This window comes from Astyanax mexicanus, chromosome 10 (genome assembly GCF_023375975.1).
Source record: "Astyanax mexicanus isolate ESR-SI-001 chromosome 10, AstMex3_surface, whole genome shotgun sequence".
Classification (NCBI taxonomy): domain Eukaryota; kingdom Metazoa; phylum Chordata; class Actinopteri; order Characiformes; family Acestrorhamphidae; genus Astyanax; species Astyanax mexicanus.
Genome location: NC_064417.1, coordinates 41,778,038 through 41,799,334, shown reverse-complemented (window position 1 = coordinate 41,799,334; position 21,297 = coordinate 41,778,038). Strand labels below are relative to the sequence as shown.

Sequence of the window (21,297 nt, the reverse complement as noted above, 5' to 3'; positions counted from 1 at the left end):
AATATCGATACTTCACCATCAATCCACCCATCCCTGCTGCTTCATAAGTGACGGCAGTAGAACATTAGCTGATTCACAGTGTGTTTTCATGCTGGCGAGACGATAGCACTGACTCAGCAGCGGCGGTGCGAAGGGGGGGAGAGATAATATTATTTCTCCCATCACCCTGCCGCTGGCAGCAGCCTGCCTGTGCCCTCCCAGAGGCGCACGATAATTATCGCCATGTTTGTCTTTCATTACCACTAAACGAGATTAAACGAGAGCGGGAGAGAGGGATGGAGGACAGACAATGTGGAGGGGAGGCCTAAATGAGAGATGAGGGCCATGAATCAGACAAAGATGACAGAGGATAAGAAGCCTGGGTGTTTCACAGAAAGATGAGGCAGCTGAGGGCGTCTTCAAAGTCACCAAAAACCACAGAAGCTTCTCAAAAATAGGACATTTCACTTTAATAGTACAGTATATTGAACATTACATCATGGCTGTTGCTGATTGGATGTCTATTGAATGTACGTCAGCTTATATACACATCGTAGACGTAGATGATCGTGATTATGTGTTCTGACCCTCAGATTGTACACTGTAACACAAACTTGTTCACAAACAGGAGAATAGGGCACAAATGGTGTAGCAGCAGTAAGACTATCGATTATTACCATTATACACGTATAGGTTACATGGAATATAGAGTAAAGCTTTACAGAGTGGCGTCTAGTTTGGTTTCAGCTCTCTTTCAAAGCCATGAATTTTGACAAAGTCTGAACAAACAAGGCTGAATCCTACTATGCCTTCTGTACAACAGTGAAGGAGCACAAAAACACTGGATTTCGACAAGTACATTCATATAGATTATATGCAGTTGGTTTATTTGCTTATTATATTATATCCCATGATTTTGTTTAGCAGTAAATTGCATGATTTTGTTTACTACGCTTAGCTGTACAGAGAGTGGTTGGGTGATTGATATACTTCACTACATAAAGTGTGACGATATCTGGAACAATTTACGCAGGGATTGGATTACGGTCATTTGAGGGAGAACTCAGGCCAACGACAGGACACCACAGTGTCTGGTCCATAGAGGGGAGAAAAAAACTTATCATAACAAAGCTGCACAAATAAATGGGTCTGAGAGTTCACAGGGGGGTATGGGGCTATAGAAACCATTAAAAATGGAATGAACATCCACTACTATAGCTTGAAGGAAGCAAGCAGTCAGGGATCTTTTTTATTTACATTATTGCAGATATGCACTTAATAAATGGTCTCCCTAAGGGCAGTCAATTCCATTCAGTTATTGCAAAATCTAATTTCAGTCACCTTCGCTTGCATCGTGAATTTTGGACAGGCTACAAGTTGTGGCTTTAAGGTAGGCTGTAGCAAATGTGTGGATGCTGTTTACTTGTTACCTTCACCTATACGTAGAGTATATATTTATATATTCACAACCGTAACCTAAAGAACATTACAATTTCATGGACCTGAGCATTGACAAATGGCTGTGACCAATGTATGACTTTCAGACAAAATACTGAACTCTCCTCTCTTCATCTGACTCAATACGCTAATAATAGTCTCACAGTTATATAAGTTGAATGTGTCACAAGAAATATCCCAAAGCAACACTGAAAAGCTCAATATAAAATGCAACTCAATATAAAAATAAATACATTATATTTCATACACCCTACAGTCAGTGCAGAATGCAACAGATCCATAAAACTAGCAAATAAACATCTAAATCAGTTTATATTTATATAATTTTATCACGTTTTTATGGTTACTGCTGAAATTTATGGTTGCAAATGATTCAACAGATCTCCCTCTGTCTTACAGGCCTGGATTCTTCTCGCCTTTCTGTTTCGACACATAGACAGTGTACGTATACTTGGGCAGAATAAGACTATGTACACAGCAGGCCATCCAGGCTGGTTCTTTTAACAGAAAACACAAAAAACTCTAAATGGCAAAGAAAAGAACATAACAGAGCTACAATAACATTAGTAGGACTTACATTACAATTGAATATGAAATAAACATCAAATAAAATAAATCTGAATTTCTTCTCTCAGTATTAACAAAGAAAAGCTTATATTAACCTGTGTTTTATGTTTATGTGTGAGGCATACAACTGAGACATACAGGAGGTAGGAATATGAAAAATTAAGGGAAGTTAAGAGAAATTAAGTGTGTGCATAGGTGAGTTTAAACATTAGAAAAAAATAAAACACTGAATTAAGAATTGAGAAGAAAGATTAGAGAAAGAAAGTGTATGGGTAAGGGGTGAGAGGGGTTGTTTTTTGTATGTGTGTGTGTATTGTGAGCACCAGTGGAATGTAGCCAGGGTTCTTTTAGTATTGACATTCCTCTCACTGCCTGGCTGGAGGAAAAGACTCATTCATTCCCCAAAGGAAAGAGTGAGAAAAAGCTAATCAAACAAATAAACAAAAAGCTGTATTGATACAGTCCCCCGAGGCTGCATGATGGGCTTACGGAGGCCGAGAATAAATCAAGGCTGATGCACGGATGCCTTAATCACTCAATAAGAAGACCACACAGGCGTTCATCCATTCACTCAGCATGTCTCCATACCAGTCCCTCAATCAGACGCAGTACATATGTACGCCCAGGACAAATGACACATTTTCTACTGACCAGGACGTTTTTGTGTTTTTGTATTTTTTTTTGGCAAAATAGACACATTTCTTGGGTTTCAAATTTCCAAAATTACCCATGTAGTTTTTCCACAATTCAGAATTCAGAACATCCTTTCCACCAGTTCTTAAATCTTTAAACTCAGTCATATGAATCGCATGATTGCAAGCATCATGAATCTAGTAGTCACGTAAATGAATCTTCAGCCCATCATAACGCATGACAGGCTTGGATGTCCTTGGTCCAATGGTGTGTACTGCATTATCCACAGGGTAATGCTAAACAAAGACAAAGAGTATGTGCCAGCCAATGTGACATCCTTCTCCAGTGCCTCCACCATCCACTTCTCTCTTTCTCCCACTCATTGTAGACACGGATGGGCCATCATGGTAAGCATGGTGCACTGCTGCAGCAAAATGATTTAGAAGCTCAGTGGTGAGATTAGACACATGGTATACACACAACCAGTATTGGGACACAGATACCGAGTTGAATACATGCATCTTACATTGCACTAAATGTGTTTAAAGAGAGAGAATGGTGGGGCAGGAGTGGGGAGGGGAAAGTGTCATGTCCCAGAATCCAGCTTCTCTTGATGGGCTGACCCCTACTCCAGAACTTGATAGCAACACATAGCATGGATAAACCTTTCACCTTCTTAAAAGATGGATGAGGTTACTGTGCTTGTAACCAGGGGACAGAGAGACTCCTCACCTCATTATACCCTTATGGACTCACATCTGAAAGTGAAAAAAAAAAAAACAGTACAAGGGGTAAAAATAAGGCCATAGGGGTTTCATAATGTGTTCACAGAAATGGAATCTCTGGATCGATCACAGCAATGGACGATTAATTCTAAAATAATTTTTACTCATTACTGACAGAAATAAATCTGGCATGACAACTATTTTTGTATTTATTAGAACTGCCTCAATTATGATTGGTCTTTTGAGCACTATATTCCCGCCTTTTCATTTCTGCACATGCAGCGACCGGACACACCAACTTACAAAATATACACAAGTAACACTCACACTGCTGTAGGCCAGTGCTTTTCAGTCCTGGTTCTGGCGCCCACACTGCCTCACACATTTAACTGCACACAACACACCTGATTAAACTGATCAGCTCATTAACAAGTCCTTTCATACCTGCAGGGGTTGTTAAAAGCAGGGAAATTCTCAAAAAAGTGCAGTGCAGGGGGGCCAAGACCAGGACTGAGAAACACTGACATAGGCCACTTGTGCAGACTCAATGCAAAAGTATAAGTTGGATTTTATTTTTAATGTTTTATACACTGACATGGGAAAAGTCATGGGATATGTAACTATATGTTGTGAGGTGTTATCTTGTGCATGTGGCTAAACACTGGTCAACGTGTTTATGTCAAAGTGACATGAATTATTTGTGTGTTAATCTTAAACAGGGTGCCAGATGGATGAGATTTTAAAAGGCACGAACACTTAGTTTACAGTGCAGTAGTTAGTAATGATTGTGACTGGCTGTTTCTGGCAAGAACTGCATGTGTGAACAGACTATTGACAGACACTCCTCCTCATTAATTGGATGAGGCCCCATAGACAGAAGCAGCATATCTTCCATGAGACATAGCAAACATCACTGGACACTGGTTCCAGGACATCTGGCCATGACATGTCAGTGTAGAAGTGTAGAAGCAGAAAATAAGGGTGTGTGCATGCATGTGTTTGTATGTATTTGTGTTCACCTGCATCTGTGCTGGTTGAATCTCTTGCCTCTCTTTGTGCAGCTCGTCTCTCTCAGACTGCACGTACACTCACAGGTGGGGGGCTGTGATATCATCCTGCGGCCAGGACAGGGCGGGCACTGAACGACAGCAAGTGGCAGAGGGTCTGTGCTGAGTGGGAGAGTGGGAGGGGGAGGTGTTGTTGGGGGAGGAGTCCTATTAGGATAAGCAAAAGGATAACAACACTGCATAAATAATTTGTTGCTGACAAACACCTTAAAAAAACTTTTACTTTTTGAGAGTTGTCTTTATATTGGCTTAAAATATCAGGAAGAACAGACCAATAGAAATTCTTAATTTATCATTGTGGACATATTTTATTTTCTCTTTCTATTTTCTTCCTTTACTAATTATTTAGAACTTGTGGAGTTGCTTAAACGCCCACTTGCAAATAATTACGTAAAATTAGTATTAATTTGCATATGCTAAAATCCTTGGCCTGTATGATGTTCTAAATCTCTCTCCTGATCTTTTCATGCTCAGCCTGAAGTCCTAATGACTGGATTAGACGAAGGACTAATAACGTTGCTCAAGATATTAAAAGACCCTGGGTGTCTACTGCTTCCATAATGTGCTATTCACAATGGCAAGCCAGCCAGACTCCAGGCCAGGATTTCTCCCCCTGTTAAACAATCTGAAAAGGCAAAAAAGGAAATCTACAGTCGAGTGAGTTAATTAAGGAAGAAATCTATCTTTGTCTGAGCGTAAGTGGTTGAGGAAGCTGGAAGCCACGCTGGGGGGATGGGGAGGCCCACAAATTAGCTCGATTTCACACCTGCCACCAACTCTATCCATAGAGTGGAGGATGATGGATAGCAGGGAGGGAGAAACAATCCAAAAAGAGTGCCCTCTGCCTGCCCTTTCCAGACATATAATGAAGGGATAAAAAGGGGGGAGAAAATATGTTAAACTCTCTCTCTATGAGCAGAATTAATTGGCATTTATTTGGAGATTAATGTACTTTGTGTTTACGTGGTTCACAGCACGTGAAAAACAAGAACACTTAGATGTTTAGATATTGAACCTATTAAACTTTTTTTTTTACTAAGAAGATATATGGTCATCTAGATTCTATACAGTTGTATATCTAGAACCAAAAATGTGTGTTAAGTTCTTACAACAGTACTGCTTTACAGAACCGTTTAAAAAATTCTTTAAAGAAACAAAACAAACAAAATAAAACATCTGGCAGAATTGCCAATATTAAACAATTATTAGAAGATTTACATTCTTTTGGCCCTTTTTTCACTATTGCATAAATAAAATAGCATATTTCAAAGATAAAGCACTTACAGAACTATGATTAACTCATTTTGTGTTGCTCTGTGTATTTTCATTATTAATATTCCTCAGGACTATTGGTAATCCTCAAAGTGTTATAAAAGGCAGAAAGCATAATGGTAAAAGAATTCTAAGCAAATAGTACTTAATCATGTCTTAAATACAACAACAATAATAATAATCAATTAAACAAAATGAAAAATATTATAAATGTGTGAAGGCCACTACAGCATAATTATAATAATTTAAAAAATCAGATATTCAATAAACCATTAAAGCAGGCATTTTTTTTTCAGTATTAGGGATTTTTATCCACTTTTGTAGAGTGTAAATCTAATAAAAATGTAGTATACATTTCTACTTTATTCTTTATATCTACTTTATTCAATACTTGTTCATTAAGTGTTAATTCCACAGAACATAAAAATTCCATATGAACAAGAAACATACGTGGGTTTTATTTTGACGTGTTTCTTTCGCTTTGGTTTTCCTCTCTCCCTTTTCTTCCCTCTTCTCGTTGGCCGTGGGTCTTCCCTGTTGGACAGAGATGGATAAGCGCAGTTAGTGTGAAGTTCCACGCAGTGACACATTTTTTCAGTCTTCACCTTATGCTAATGGTTTCACGGTCAGTGCTAATCACAGGGCTGACACATCAGAATGACTGATTTAAGCATCATGTGACTTTCTTTCTTAATTCCTGCGATTCTCCAGCTTCTTTTAGGGAGCCCCCCGGGAGGCCAGTGGCCTAATTAAGCAATAAAACGAATGTTCTGTTTCACAACCCAAAGACAAAGTTCTGAGTTCTGACTCACGTCCAGCTTTGCAGACGCACGCCAGCTGGACCCCCGCACAGCAATTCAGGAAAGTGAAGCCCCCAGTCACTTCCTCTAGCCACTTTAACTTCTACAAGTCTATTATCCAGACAGAGCTGGACGGTTAATGTTTTCAAACAACTTCAGTTTATTCAAGGTGGGTTTTTCTAGCCGAATGCACAGAACTAGCAAAGCCAAGCCTAGTAAAGCAAAGTCTTAAAGAAAACCTGAACGATGTTAAGTAATGTTCAAATCTTTGTAATGTTCTGCATCATGGAGTTTTCCATTTGGAATGGGGACAGAAAGAATGAGCAGGAGCTGAAACTTTCATAACTGAGACAGCTGTGCACTCTAGTATCAGGATTCTGTGGGCTGCTTCAGGACAGTGCCAAAAGAGTACAGTGGAAAAAGTCATTTTTCAATTATTTAGATGCCTCTCATCATTTTTCGTGGATGTATGCAGTTTCTGTTAGGGATGCACCTCCTCTAGCAATGCATACAGAGCTAAGATTTCATGCTAGAATTCTGAAACATTCATGACGATGCTAATAATATGATGCCATACATATTCCATTAAATATAAAAAGAAATAAATTATTTACAAGGACAAGAGCAGAGGTTATGACACAACCGACCAGCATAACCAACAAGACCAAGCTGGTCGACTAGCATAACCAACATGGTCAAGCATGACCAAAATTAACTGCAGCATGCACTATAAATGGGTCAAGAGCTAATTAATGAGCTAGTTTACCAGCATAGGGTTTGTTTTTGTCTGTAGGACCAGCTTTTCAGTAACCTTAACCATCAAAAACCAATGATGGTAGTTATCCATGCTGTGCTAGACCACTGGCATCATAGATGCTATTATATTGGCTAAAGTTTTCTAATATTGGTAGTATAAAATAAAATAAGGCATTAAATAAGAAAAACATAACCTAGATCAGATGATTTCTGACCAAAGCAGCCTTAGCCATAATGTTCTTATTAAAGTATAAAACGTTTAAAAGTTAAAAAGTAACCTTACTAATTTTAGTACTTTTAGAACTAGGATATCAGTATGTAACATCAGGTTGTACTTTGTGAGGTATTATCTTGTGAAGGAGGTTAAAGACAGGCCAGCATGCTCACGGCAAGGCAATGTAAATTATTAAGTGAGACCCGACAGTGGGTGCCAGATGGAAGTTGTGCTGATATTTAACATTCTTGATCCACAGTGTCACATGTGTATCAGGAATATGTCGTAGAAAGACATCAGAGCACAGTGGGGGGTTCAGTGCAGGAGGTCCCACTCACATATCCCACAGGTCAGGGCACAGCTCCTTTAGCTTCCACAGGACATGCTAAAAGTCATAGAACATTATACTATTTTTTATATTAGCCATTTCAATGTCTGACCATTTTAAGCCATTTTAAGCAGTAATAAATGTGGAGGTGTCCTAAACTTTTCCTCACGAGAAAACTGCATTTCTATTGTATTTGTTCACATGACTATACATACGATGTCTGTTATTTTAGCCATGCATTGTTAATTTTGGCTGCAAGGTTTATTTCTTTGTTGGCCCGAGTACAAATCTGTCAAACTCTGCTTACAGCTGAATGCACATTTACAGTAGCTTTCATAACCCACAGCTGTAATTGTGCTAAATCAGTGCTACATCAATTGATTTGGCCAGAGTGCATGTGATAAGACAGAGAATGAGCTGGCTGCTCTGAGAGCTGGGCGGCTGGTGCTCTCTCACACTACATTAACTCTGCAAGCAGTGCCAGACTACAGCCAGCACCATGAAGTCAGAAATGTGTGGGTCTGCATAAGCGTGTGTGTTACATAGAAACAGACAGAGTGAGAGCCAAAGAGAGTGTGTATACAAACTGTTAATGGCTAAAGCTACGTCATGACCTAAATACAGCTATACACACTTGCACATACACACTCAGAGACATCAGCACACACACATTTATATACTTTACCTGGTTGGCTCTGTGTGAAGTTCTGCTTTTAGCCTGGAGGAGATAACAGGACAACAACAGAATGGCAAATTAATGTCAGATTGACACAGATTTAGACAATTCCTAACACAGGCCTACAGACGTTGACATCTAAGGGGCTTTCCGAGAGAAACTTGGATTCCAGTGTTTAGAATAAAGCAGCAGGATAAACTACAGCGCTCTACACACATTGGTAGAGAAAAAACATCCTGACTGAAGTAAATAAAGTTGCACTGGCAGCGAGCAAGGTTAAGTTTGAGAAACTCTTGCTAAGTCAATGGTGTGTGTGATGGGTTCAGCATGGCGAGCCCCAGTGTATACATGGCAGCTCGGTTTCACAATGGAAGAAAAGCGAAAGGATCACATGTAAATGATCTTACTGATCGCTCGGCTCCACCCATGACCCTAATCCTAACCCCTGAACTGTGAAAGAGCTTTTGATGCGAATCGTACAATGCCTTTATAAAGACCCAATACAGAGAGCTCGGTTGGGCGCCAGAAAAAAGGGGCTTTTTGAGGCTACTCAGCTTTTGGGGGTATAGCTTTTTTCCTTTTTCTGACTGCGTACAAAAAGGCCCCATTGGGACGAAGGTATTTATGCATATGACTGCGTGAGAGTGTATTTATGTGACCGTTGTGAACTTCACCTCCGTATTTGATAGATTGTTCATACAAACACAGAATATTCACTTAAAAATAAACCCCAACATTCCTGACCTTTTCTTTCATTGAAAATTGAGTTACTTCACAAGATTACTGTTTTGTCTAGGCTATACAGGTCACTGTGTCAACTGCATTGTGTAAATTCATACAATCAGTGTATCAGGCAGGCAATGGGTATATTAAATGTATATAGGCAAGAATGTTTGTTTGTGTATGTGATTGTGTGTGTATTTGTGTTTGTGCGTGTGTGCGTGTGTGGCTCACCTGCACTCACACTGGCTATGTTCTTCGAAGGGTAACTGGACCAGTTCGTGCTTCATATATGAGGTTTTCATGAGCTGTGGAAGTAAGACAGAAATGTAGTGGTCAGGAAGCTGCATTAAGACACACACACTCACACACGGAGCTCTGCATAGTAATGACTCCATCTTTTATCCTTCAATCTCTTTTAGAACAGTACGTGACCAGAGTCCCATCCAGCCCAGTCTATTCCACTGGAGACTTCATCCTCCCCTATCTGAATATGTATGACTGCCTCATGCTGTGGGTGAGTGTGTGTATGTGTCTCTGTCCAAACACTTTTTTTGCACAATGAGTGAGATTCTAAGATCTCACTTTGTGTGGAGACAGTTGGTGTGTGGGTGCATGTAGCATAAAGCCTTTGTGCTGTGTATTGTGCACTGTAATTTCTAAGCTTGTGTACATTTGTAATGTGAAAGTACTAATAGGGATGTGTTTTGGCAAGAACCGGGCGATACAATATATAGCGATACTATAAGCAAGGCGGTATATTGCGTTTTTTTTTTTTTTCATTTAATTTTAGGAAAACACTATTATTTGTCAATATTCACTGTATTCATAAATTCTGAGTAAAAGAAAAGTAACATTTTCTAAGCAGTCGGAACAAAGGGATCTGAAACACAGCTTTCTAGTAGTCGGGGTTAAAACACAAAACAAAGTGAACCTCTGTCTGCCACCAGTCTTTACATGTAAAAAATTTAGAAATCAATACTATGTTTTGGACAAGAGGCTCTCAGTCTCCATTCTAGTTCATTTCAAACCATGCCATGTGTATTTGTGTGCATTCCAATTACTTATACTAACTAATAACTCTTTTTTATTACAAAGCATGTTGTATAGATAAAAGTGTCAAAGTTGAGTATACTCAAATATCAACGAGTTACACTCAGAACTGATTGGTAAAAAAACAATCAATCAAAAGAAATTTGGTTACAATTCAAACTATTAGCCCACATTAAGCAATGAGAAACATTCAACAACGAGTAGTGAAGAACTTGTAGTGATGTATGTTGGCAGACCAACAGGTTAGTTTGTTAATATATTTATATATTTTACTAAACTTGCACTTAATCTATAGTGTTACATTTTAAATACAGCAATAATCATGCTGTAAATGAAAAGGGCCTACCAACCCCTGAAATCAACCCCATATCATTATTCCTTCTCAAACAAACTTTGCAGTTACCACAATGCAGTCAACAAGGCAGGTAACATCTTTCAGTAGGGCTGCAACGATTACTTGATATAATCGACAATGTTGATTATTTACATTTGTCGACTACAAATTTCATTGTCGACTTATCGTTAATTTGTACTGCATTACACAAAGTGCTGGGGACAGAAGCGCAATGGAAGGTAAATGGCTCACTCACACAGTTTATACTCAACTTGGTATGTGCCTCCAAAAAGTGCCCAAACACAACAGATTACATACTTACTCAGATTACATATTTATCAGTATTTCCACATTTAAACAACATCTAGACATTTTAAAGTTTTAAATCTCATGATCAGCTGTTTCTATTGTTTTTAAAGATGGAGGACAAAAATAACTAAGAGAAATTGACTAATCAAAAAAATTATCATCAGATTAGTCGACTACCAAACTAATCATTAGTTGTAGCCCTATGCTACTTGTAGTCTAGCATTTTTTTTCAGGCATTTGTTAAGAAGTAATTTCACAAACTGACTTTTCAATGGTGGTATCCTATTACAGTACCGCACTTATATTCAATAAGATCTTTACACTGTAAGCCCGGATAAGTTGAATTTACTTAAAAAATTTGAGGTAACCAGTTGCCTTATGGCAACCTTAATGGGTAATGAAAACTTGAGTTAGCATAACTTAGAACATCAAGTTATTACAACTAAAGGGGATTTCTAAGGAAGCCCAGGGGGAATCACTACACACTGATGGTGAGTGTTAGTCAGAAACTTTTGGACACACCCAGTATGCAAATAGATTGTGCCAAAAGCCAATGGAAAAGAAGCTGTTAATGGAAACAGACTAAACTCAGTTATTATAAGTTGGTTCAACTCAAAGATCTCAGTTTGAATGTATATTTGTGCCCATAAATTTTTAACTAACTCAAAATAGTTGAGTATTGTTTAGAAATATCCATTTTATGTAAAACAGACTAAAATCATTTGAGTTTAAACAACTTCTGGGTTTACAGTGTATGAATACCCATTTTAGACTGCATTAAACTATTGAAGCCATGGGATTGAATGAAATACCTGAATTCAAAGATTAGGAGAAGCACAAGGTACATACATCCTTAGGGAGGATTAAATGTGATTCAATTAGATCTTCTTCTCATACAATCAATCATTTACAGCAATCTGTCAGATATTTAATGTGTGTAATGTTGCACATCTTTGAAATATCACAATCCACAGTGAGAGCTAGTGAGGCTAAAGCACAGACACCTCATTGAGGCCCACACAATGTTGTAAGGTGGTGTACAGTATATCTGCTCACACAAGTCCTTACTGCCCCATATGAATCCCAATTTCTATAGTCTCTATAGTTAGTCTACATGGCTTAAGTATCTTATCCTGGTACCTCCATGATGAGTGTATCTTTGTGTGAGGGCACACATTCGAGGGCTTCGTCAGAGCAGCAGCCCCCACAGCGTCTGAGCGGAACACATGACGGCAGGAAGAGGTTGTGCGTCTCCCACGGGAGCTCCTGCCACACCTCTACTAACGTCTCCCTTGGCTGGCAGCCGCTCTGCTGGTACACATCCAACCATCTGACGACTAAGAGAGAAAGTAAAACAAAAGATGTAATATGGAACAAAAAAAGCCAATGATAGAGAAAAATTCAAAAGAACAAAACAATGGAGTGAGTCAGAAAATACTTTATGTCCTCAAAATAGAATCCAGCTCAATGGAATTTGGATTAAGCATATATGGGATACTTAAAGGATAATTAAAGTACAATGAATATTCAGTAACCACTGTGTGAGAAGGTGAAGAAGTAAAGTCTAGAGATCATTAGAATTTAAGAGGTTGAGCACAGAAATGGGGACATGTTTGTAAATGTACTTTTTTCACTTCAAATATAAATCTGAATCGTTTTATCAGTTGTTCTATGTTTCAGCAACAGCAATTATTTGGCCAAAAATAACAAAAAAGCATGTTCCATGTTCAACCAAATAAGTGAAATGACTAATTTATTTGAATTATTATGGGCCGACATGTGACTACATGACCACGTGATCTTCTAAACTTAAGAACTGGCCCTTAGTCAGTTTTTAATTAAAACAAGGTCAAATTTACACAAAATACATACATTCTTTAGCAAAAATAGATTTCAGTAGCATAAGAGCTCGGGCAAATGAAAAAATCTGGCATATGTGGCTATCTTCTATAAATATATGTTTAAATATTTTACTTTTAGAAGAATAAAGGTATGTAAAACTATCAAAATGGTGTAAAAAAGTGACAAAATCTGGTATTCAATCTTTGACATTTGGTCAAATGTTTTATATTTTTTAAATGCTCATGTTTTTAATGTTAAAAAATGTTAATTTCAGTGCATAATGAAAAAGTTTGAAAAGATTTTATACCAGGTTATTGTAGGGCATTTCAAAGGTTCATTATTCAAGATATATTCTCAAAATATTGAGGTGTTACATTAAATATTGTGGTCAAAACAACTTATTTATTATTTTATTCATTAGTTTTCTCACTTTTTGCATCAGTTATTTGTTTCATTATATTGTGTCAAACTTTCATGATGATTTGACCAATAGAAATGCTCCAAAATAATTTTACATTGACTTCCACTGAAAGTTAGGAAGGTTTTTCCATCTCCTGTAAAGTTTACCTTGTTCTGATCTGTGTCTCTCTGGGGGCTGCCAGTGAGCTAACTGAAGGAGAACACACAGATATAATCAGACATAACATACAGTAAGAACAGACACAGCAACAACAACATTAGACTAAACTGGAAAGCTGCCTCTATGCCTATCTGTATTTTTAGTAGTTTAATTTTCAAAAATAAAAATAAACATATCATAACATAACACTCATGAAAAATGACACCAATATGTAATGCAGACAGTAAATCCACTAACTGTTCATAAATATAACAATATTTCGGGACCCCTATCGCTCTGGATGCTCCAGGCAGTGAATTATATGTTTGTTTGGGTCATGACTAATAATCACACTTTAATATGAATTCCAATCGTGATCCAAGAATACCAAGCATGCTGACAGTGAAACACCAGAGGCATTAAACTGCTCTGGGTTTGTGACCATCATTTCAACTCAAAATGAAATCCAATGGATTTGTAAAATTGCAAACATCCCACAAGCTGGTGTGCAGTTAGATAAGAACAGGAAGTTAGACACGTTCACATGAACACACCCCTCAGTACGGTTGGGTCCACACTCTGGAACAAGGTCACAGCTAGGAGAGAGCAGACTTTGTACTACAACACACGCACATATACACACACAGCACAGTGCCTTTGCCCGAGTTGGTGGGTGTTTCTGAGTAAATGAATGTGTCTTTGGTTTCTTGAGCATGTGTGACAATCCTTATATGGACAGCTGGCGTGCATGTACACACGTTCATACCAATGTGCATTCTCATGTATGTATACCGTTGCTCTCAAGCAAAAATCTGCTTTCCTGTCATTTTTCACTTTTTGACATAATATCATCTGGCAGTGGCTCTTTACTTTCTTTATTGTGTCAGAATTTTATGATGGATGGATAAATAGAAGTTCTTTAAAGGGTACAATTTTGGTCATACAGGTTATTGGCATGTCCATAATAAAACAGGTTCTAATTACACAAACAATTACATTAAAAAAGTTAAATTAACTCATAAAAGTATAACAGAGTGTGATAGTGTAGGTCTATATTTGTTGTTTCCTTGATTTTTAGTTTACTACATAATTTGAACACACAAACTGTCACTTACATTGTGTCTAAATTTCTTAATGAATGGACCGATAGAAATTCTCAAAAAAAAAAAAAAAACAATGAAATTTAGTTAAGAAGGTTTTATCTCTTTTCAATAAAGTTTTTCAATGGACAGTGACCATATCCTGTAAAGAATATATCCCAATATTACTATACTACATATGGGTGTAATGATTTGGACCTCATGGTTCAGTAAAAGTACAGTACAATAGGAAAGAAAGTAAACAAAACATAAGATGATCGTAAGTTTCTTTTGATTTAATCTAAAAGATTGCTCTTGTCTAATTTATCATGATAAGATTTTAACGTCAAAATATTGGTGAAATACTGGTTTATTTTAAGTTGCTTTAAATCCACAGGTAAAATCAGCAAAAGATGAAGAATAAATACAGATAAAAACTAGCGCAAAGATCACTCTCTCTACACATGACAGCAAAAGGGAGAAGAATGAGCAAGGTGAAGGAGGAAGGGATAAACAAAAAATACAGTTAACACAGCAATACCACGACATTTCTTACAATAGTAATACCGTGCAAATCCAATGGCGTACGGCTTAATATTTCTGGGTGGCACACACACTTGTAAAATTACCCTGTACCTTGTTGGTTTGATATGAATATATTTACCACTACACCCATATAAACAAATATACTATTCATACACAGAATGCCTAAATGTTTTAACCCCTTATGATCTGTAAGTTAGGTGAAGAGTGATGCAAACTGGCTGACACAAAACGTTAGTGGTTAATAGCTTTTTGGAATTTACATTCACTGAAACAGCTGTACAAAAATCAAATAGAGCATTACATAAAGCAAAGATTGTGATGTTTTTCAGATGTACCTTCTATACCTTCCCCCGGCCTTCCATTTTTCCAATAAAAGAATATTAGAGGCAAAGTATGATTAGTTACTGTGTGGTTGGCATATTTATAAAGCTCTTAATGACTCAGATTCTGACTAAAGATCTGAATAATCGTTAGGTTATCTATCTATCTATAATAGCTGATATTAAAGCTGCAATACATGGAGATTTTTTCCAGATTTGGAGTTAATTAAACAGCATCAGTAAACAGCTGTGTTAACATCGATTGCAGCATTACACAAAGCAAAGATTTTATTCAAAGAATTCTCAATAACAATGTTGTGTGTTTACAAAACTGTAGACAAAGGAAAATAAAGGCTGTGTCTGTTTTGATTCTCTGATTAAACTTGATAAAATATAAATTATAGATGTACAAAAAATAAGACATAACTTTGTAGGGAACCTTTATAAAGTTTTTTTTAATTCACAATAAAAGGATTTTAGGGGTTATGCATGATTTGTTGATGATCATTTAACATCCATTTGAATTGTCTGGCCTTTTTATAATGCTCTGATCACTTCGTTAAATAATGTAATAATGTTAGACTACTTTATTGCTTAAATAGCATTGAGCTATAAATATTATTGCTCAATTAAAATGTTTTATTGCTCATTTATTTAATATTAAAGCATAAATACATGGCGGTTTTGCACAGCACTGGTGCAACGTGGTACTGTGTTGAATCTGGGAGGTTATTACACAGCATTAGTGTCGCAATATGAGAGAACTATCAGCCAGTTTCTCATCTCCCCCTCTGCCTCAGAGTCATTGTGAAATACAGCCTCCAAGCTTGAAATTGGCAGGAAGGCTGGCACCGCACCCCCTTTCCCTCCCCCAGCACACACACACACACGCATATAGAGACACTCATATCATTTCAATGCTGCCAGCTTTAGCAGCAGCAGCAGCTTGGTTCAGCTACGTCAGTCGCCCCCCCTCCTCTACCACCCTCTGATCCCCAGCTCTCTGCCTGAGGGTCTGGCCCCCCTCTGTCCACCTGTGCCAGCCTGGCTGGGCAGATGTGCCAATGAAATATGTTGAAAATGATTCACTATTGCTGGACAGTGTTCCCAAATCATTTTTAGCTCCTAGCAGGTGTGTGGGTGTCTGCAATCTTAACAAGTCTGCAACTGCAAGCAGGCTGAGCATGGACAGTGGATGATGACATCACTGTCTCCCCACCCGGTGAGTGATAGCAGTGTGATAGCCTTCACGTATGAGGAGCCTGAGTCACTGGAATTGTGTGCTTGTAAAAGAGAGAGTGAGAGAGCGAGAGTGAGAGTAAGAAAGAGAAACAGAGAGGAGAATATGTGTATGGGGCACCTTGTGTATGTGTGAAGAGAAGTAGTTCAGAAGCTCAAAGGTCATAACAGGGTCACCAAGACTGCAGAGCCATGGCTTCAACTGTTTTAAAGACCCCTTCATTAGCCTAAGGTTCACACCCATAGTTTGTTTGCACTGGTTTTTATATTTGGAGTATTTTCCCTTGGTGTGGTTTGTTTTTGCACAAGAAAAAAATGCATATGCACAAAAATGTGCCACGCCAAACTTCGTGAGAACATTCTCTTGCTGCTCATTGGTCAGACCAGACTGGGGTGGGAGCAAGCAAGAAAGTCCTGTGTTCTGGACTAGTGCATATTTCTGTGCAGTTTATGGCTGTAGGAATTATCTATGTAATGTACCAGGTTAAACTACACCTGAAGACTGCAGTTTAGCTTACACTTTTGGACTACAGCTAATTATTGGGTCAAGTTAGATCACGTTTTCACCACAAAATAAACCAGTTTGTTTAGGACTGGACCGAGACCACATTCTCTCCAGAGACCACAGGTCTTGGTGCGGTTGGCCTGCAACTGACTCCTATTACTGAATTCACACCTGCTCGAAGCACACCAAGGGTAAGTGTGATTTAACAAGGCTAAAAAGTGCAATGCCCAAAATGTTGACATGCTGGTACGCTTGTCATGATAATTATGTTATTGATTTACCATACAATATATTATACAGTATATTTTCCATTTCTTTGTCCGTTTGTTTAGACACAAACAAACTTCAGTATTTATGCCAGTCATATAATGACCAGTGCATTGATAAAGGCGTCTCCATACACTTAGAGGAGACTTCGGTAGGTGAAGAAAAGAAGCTTATGGCATTACTTCCTTGCACACTGAATAAACCCCCTCTGGCATCTGAATAAAAGGAATACTAAGAAAAAAATACTAAATAGATCCAAGTTTAACATTGGGAATTGACAGAGTTGACAACAGTGCACTTTGTATTTTACTATCAAATCCAACATATCACATTTTCTCCACTATTAAAAGTCCCCATACTCATACTCAAACCCATACATATGTAAGGATTCCATTTTCAACACAGCATCACATTTAATCCAATGGTGGAGTGGTACTTCTCTGGAAGGAGCAACTAGTTAATTCACATGTTTTATTATAGGATACTATAGGATAACCTAGACAGCACTGCATCCCACCTGTTTTCTGTACCAGAAAGGGCACCCTTTGGGACAATGTTTAGTACAATGTTGGGCACTTATTAAGATTATATATATATATATATATATATATATATATATATATATATATATATATATATATATAAGATTATTATGTTATTTTTTAATATATATTTTAATCATTTTCTTTCTTTTTCTTTTTTTTCATTTGCTCCCCAATTTACACAGCCAATGGCCCAACACACTTATTAGGACTACTCCTATCACTAGTGATGCCCCAACACCTGGAGGGTGCAGCACATGCCTCCTCCAATACATGTAAAGTCAGCCACTTTACTTAGACTTAGATCCTATACATCAGCTCACAGACGCTTTGTGTTGATTGACATTATTCTAGAAGTGATGAGGGGAAGAGCGCCATCTACCCACCCAGAGAGAGCAAGGCCAATTGTGCTCTCTCAGGGCTCCGGCAGCTGATGGCAAGCTACATGAACAGGATTCGAACCAGCAATCTCCTGATCATAGTGGCAGCGCTTAGCATGCTGGACCATTTAGAGGCCTTATATATTGTTATTTTATCGTATCGTAATACATTTTCTTTTCGTCTAGACAATAGGCATATTGAGGATATCATCAGTACACTGACCCAACAGTAAATTTCGTTGCAGAAAGTATAAAATCTTGTAAAATTAGATGACGTGCAGCAAAAATTAAATAAGAATCACAGTACTATGTTTGAAAGAGCATTTTAATAGCTAAAAAGCAAAATATCAGAATCTGCCACTACTGAATGCATTTTGTGTGCGTGTCAAAATATGATAAATACTGTGCATTGTGAAAATGTCTTTAAATACTGTAATTTAATATTTTTGCCATATCACCCAGCTTTATCAGTGCACGGTTACATCAACACATTATCTATACTGTTTATAGATATTGGACATGTATCGCATTGACCGAAATTAGGACATATATTGTGATATAGATAGAAGACACATTATCAAATTTTCTTGATCTAGAAGACACATTATCATGATCTACTGCAAGAATACATTGAGAAGTGCAGTCAATATGGCACTTTGTCTGTTTGTTTGTTTTTTGCCACTCCAGAGGAGACTTTAACAACCCTTATCAACCATGGGGGCACTCTGGACTCCACCAGCACCACCCCAACCCCCACAGTCTGCCAGTCAGTCTGTATGGGGGCACCTTGTTCAGGTGCGAAAAAAAGTAGTTCACAAGCTCAAAGGTCATAGCAGGGTCACAAAGACTGCAGAACCAGGATTTCACCTGTTTTAAAGAACCCTCTAGGTTTTCCTGAAGTGCCTCACTTGTTCTAAATGTTGACATGCTGGTTAAGTGTTGACATGCTATGTTTAAGCAGCACTGTAATAAAAAATACTGTCCCAAAGAGTCTTAAGTCTTATTTTGCTTCAGAATTAAGCAAGGCTAAGAAATAAGGCTTAGTCAGTCAAAACAGTAACGTCGTCTGGGTGCCTGCTGCCATAAAGCGTGGCATGGATTTCACGTAGCTCAACAGAGTACCGAGAACCACGCAGTGTGTTCTAGTTAAGCAGGACAGATACACAACCGTTCAGGAAACAGCCCTTTGGTGCTTTTTTTTTTAGCTTTGGAGTTCAACTACACACTACTACCTAATGTCGTATAGCCACAGGTACGTCCTTAAGGAGCTATTAGCATATTAGTTTTTTTAGATATATCACATTGATATAGCTATATGTCTTAGCTGTATTATCGGGGCTTTTTTGTAGCTACCTTTGAAATACATACATGGCCAGGGTGTCAACGACCGTGAGGTTATTTAAACACAAAACCCATAGCTAGCTAAATGAGCTTTGAAGAAAGTGTTGAGCATTAACTTCGTGCCATAAAATCCAGTGCAATTACATACTAAAGGACAGGATTGGTCCTAAATCGAGCTGTTATTGGATCAGACGCAGAAAAACAATAAAAACGAATAAAATCATAATAATTTAAATGGGTACCCCCCAAGCAACAGTTTTATACTAATTGTTTAAGAGAGTGCAGCATAATGAGTCCCAAAGTAAACAAACTTTTAGTGAAAATAGTAAATAAAGCTCAGCCAACTTGTCTTACCGGTGCCTTGGCACAGTGTGCAGGGATCCTGGTGAGAGACACGACCTGAAACATGCCGAGGAGAACTTGCAGCCTTGTGCCCATGGCTAGTCGCTTGCTTCCCAAACAGGGCTGAACCCCCTCACTCCAGTAGTTAGTCAGCTATAGCTAACACAGCACTGGCTACTACTTTCCCCAAGCGCGGTGCTCAATCTTTACATCCACTGGACCCAGAGTCTGGAACCGAGACCATGATGATGATTCCTTGAGCCGATGTTCGAGCCTAGCTCTGGTCATTGCTTCATGTGATGAGTAGGAACAGGATAGGACGCAGGTGCAGGTGCTGGTCCTGGTGCTGGCAGGAGAAGGCAAGGTGGGAAGTTTGGAGGGTGGATGAAGAAGGTGGTGCTGATCGTTGTGTCCGGAGGAGGGTGGTGATGCTGCTGCTGCTGTCAGCCCTCATCCAGCCACGCGCTGAAGACCCTCTATTCCTCTCTTTAGCTTAGAATAAGGGGCAGTAGCTGCACTTTTAGGCTTTTCTGCAATTTAAGCTGTTAATAAATAAAAAATCCATTCAGCCGTTCACGGACGCACTCCGTAGTCCTTCTTTAACAGAGGAGAGGACAGAGATGAGTTCTCAGGCGCACGTTAGCTGTAATAAAGTGTAAAATTCTATTTATTTATTTATTTATTTAATTAGTTAAAAATAATAAAAAATATATATACTCCCCAGGCTGTATAGCTCTGTTATAATAACAAACACAGCAGCAGGCCACTCTACGCCCTTCTTACTGTTATTATTACTATTATTATAAAATGTACACTAAAAGACCTTCACATTTATCAAGCTTATACCCAACCCCCGCGCCCCTCTAAGCTTCTCCCTCTCCAGCCCGTCTCGTGGTGGCCCTCCGCTAGGTCACACACACACACACACTGGCTGAAGCTCGCGCCTGCCAGCCTCCCTCCGCTCAGCTCAAACGCGATGACGTCTCCGTGTACGCGCGCAGCTTTTCCGTTCCGCTATATTTTTCTGTTGTTTATTTTTCTCGCTCCAGGAACCAGTATTCACCCCCAGTCTGCTGAGCGGTCACGCCGCGGATCTGCCAGCCACTCGCGCGGAGATGTGATAAAAGTCCTGAGCTCGCGTGGCGGAGCCGCTTTCCTCCTCTTTGCCCTTCAGCCACAGAGCGCGCGCTCCCAAACTCTAGGCTCGCGCGTAACCGACCGTCGCGTGGCCAACTTTTTCTTTTTTTTTCTCCCCTCCCTCTCTCTCTCTCGCGCGCGCTCGCGCTCCCTCGGGAGAGCGCGTAGCCCTTGCTCGCGCGCAGACCGGTGCAGGTGAACGCTGCTCCGGCTGGCCAATCATTAACTCCCTCTCTGCCTCGCTCCGGTTTGGGGCCTCCGGGCTAAACATGTTTGTTCTTCAGAAATATTCCAGCAGTTATTCATA

General features: G+C 38.9%; 1 protein-coding gene across 1 annotated transcript; it reads right to left on the bottom strand.

Moving 5' to 3' along the window:
* Positions 1 to 424: 424 nt before the first annotated feature.
* On the bottom strand, positions 425 to 21,080 carry vegfba (vascular endothelial growth factor Ba). Its single transcript, XM_007247433.4, has 8 exons — positions 19,866 to 21,080; positions 13,301 to 13,343; positions 12,032 to 12,228; positions 9,430 to 9,503; positions 8,485 to 8,517; positions 6,152 to 6,235; positions 4,382 to 4,576; positions 425 to 3,395 (listed from the first exon to the last, which is right to left on the bottom strand). The coding sequence occupies exons 1-8, from the start codon at positions 19,947 to 19,949 to the stop codon at positions 3,374 to 3,376; spliced, it is 732 nt and encodes a 243-aa protein (XP_007247495.2). The 5' UTR covers positions 19,950 to 21,080; the 3' UTR covers positions 425 to 3,373.
* Positions 21,081 to 21,297: the final 217 nt, after the last annotated feature.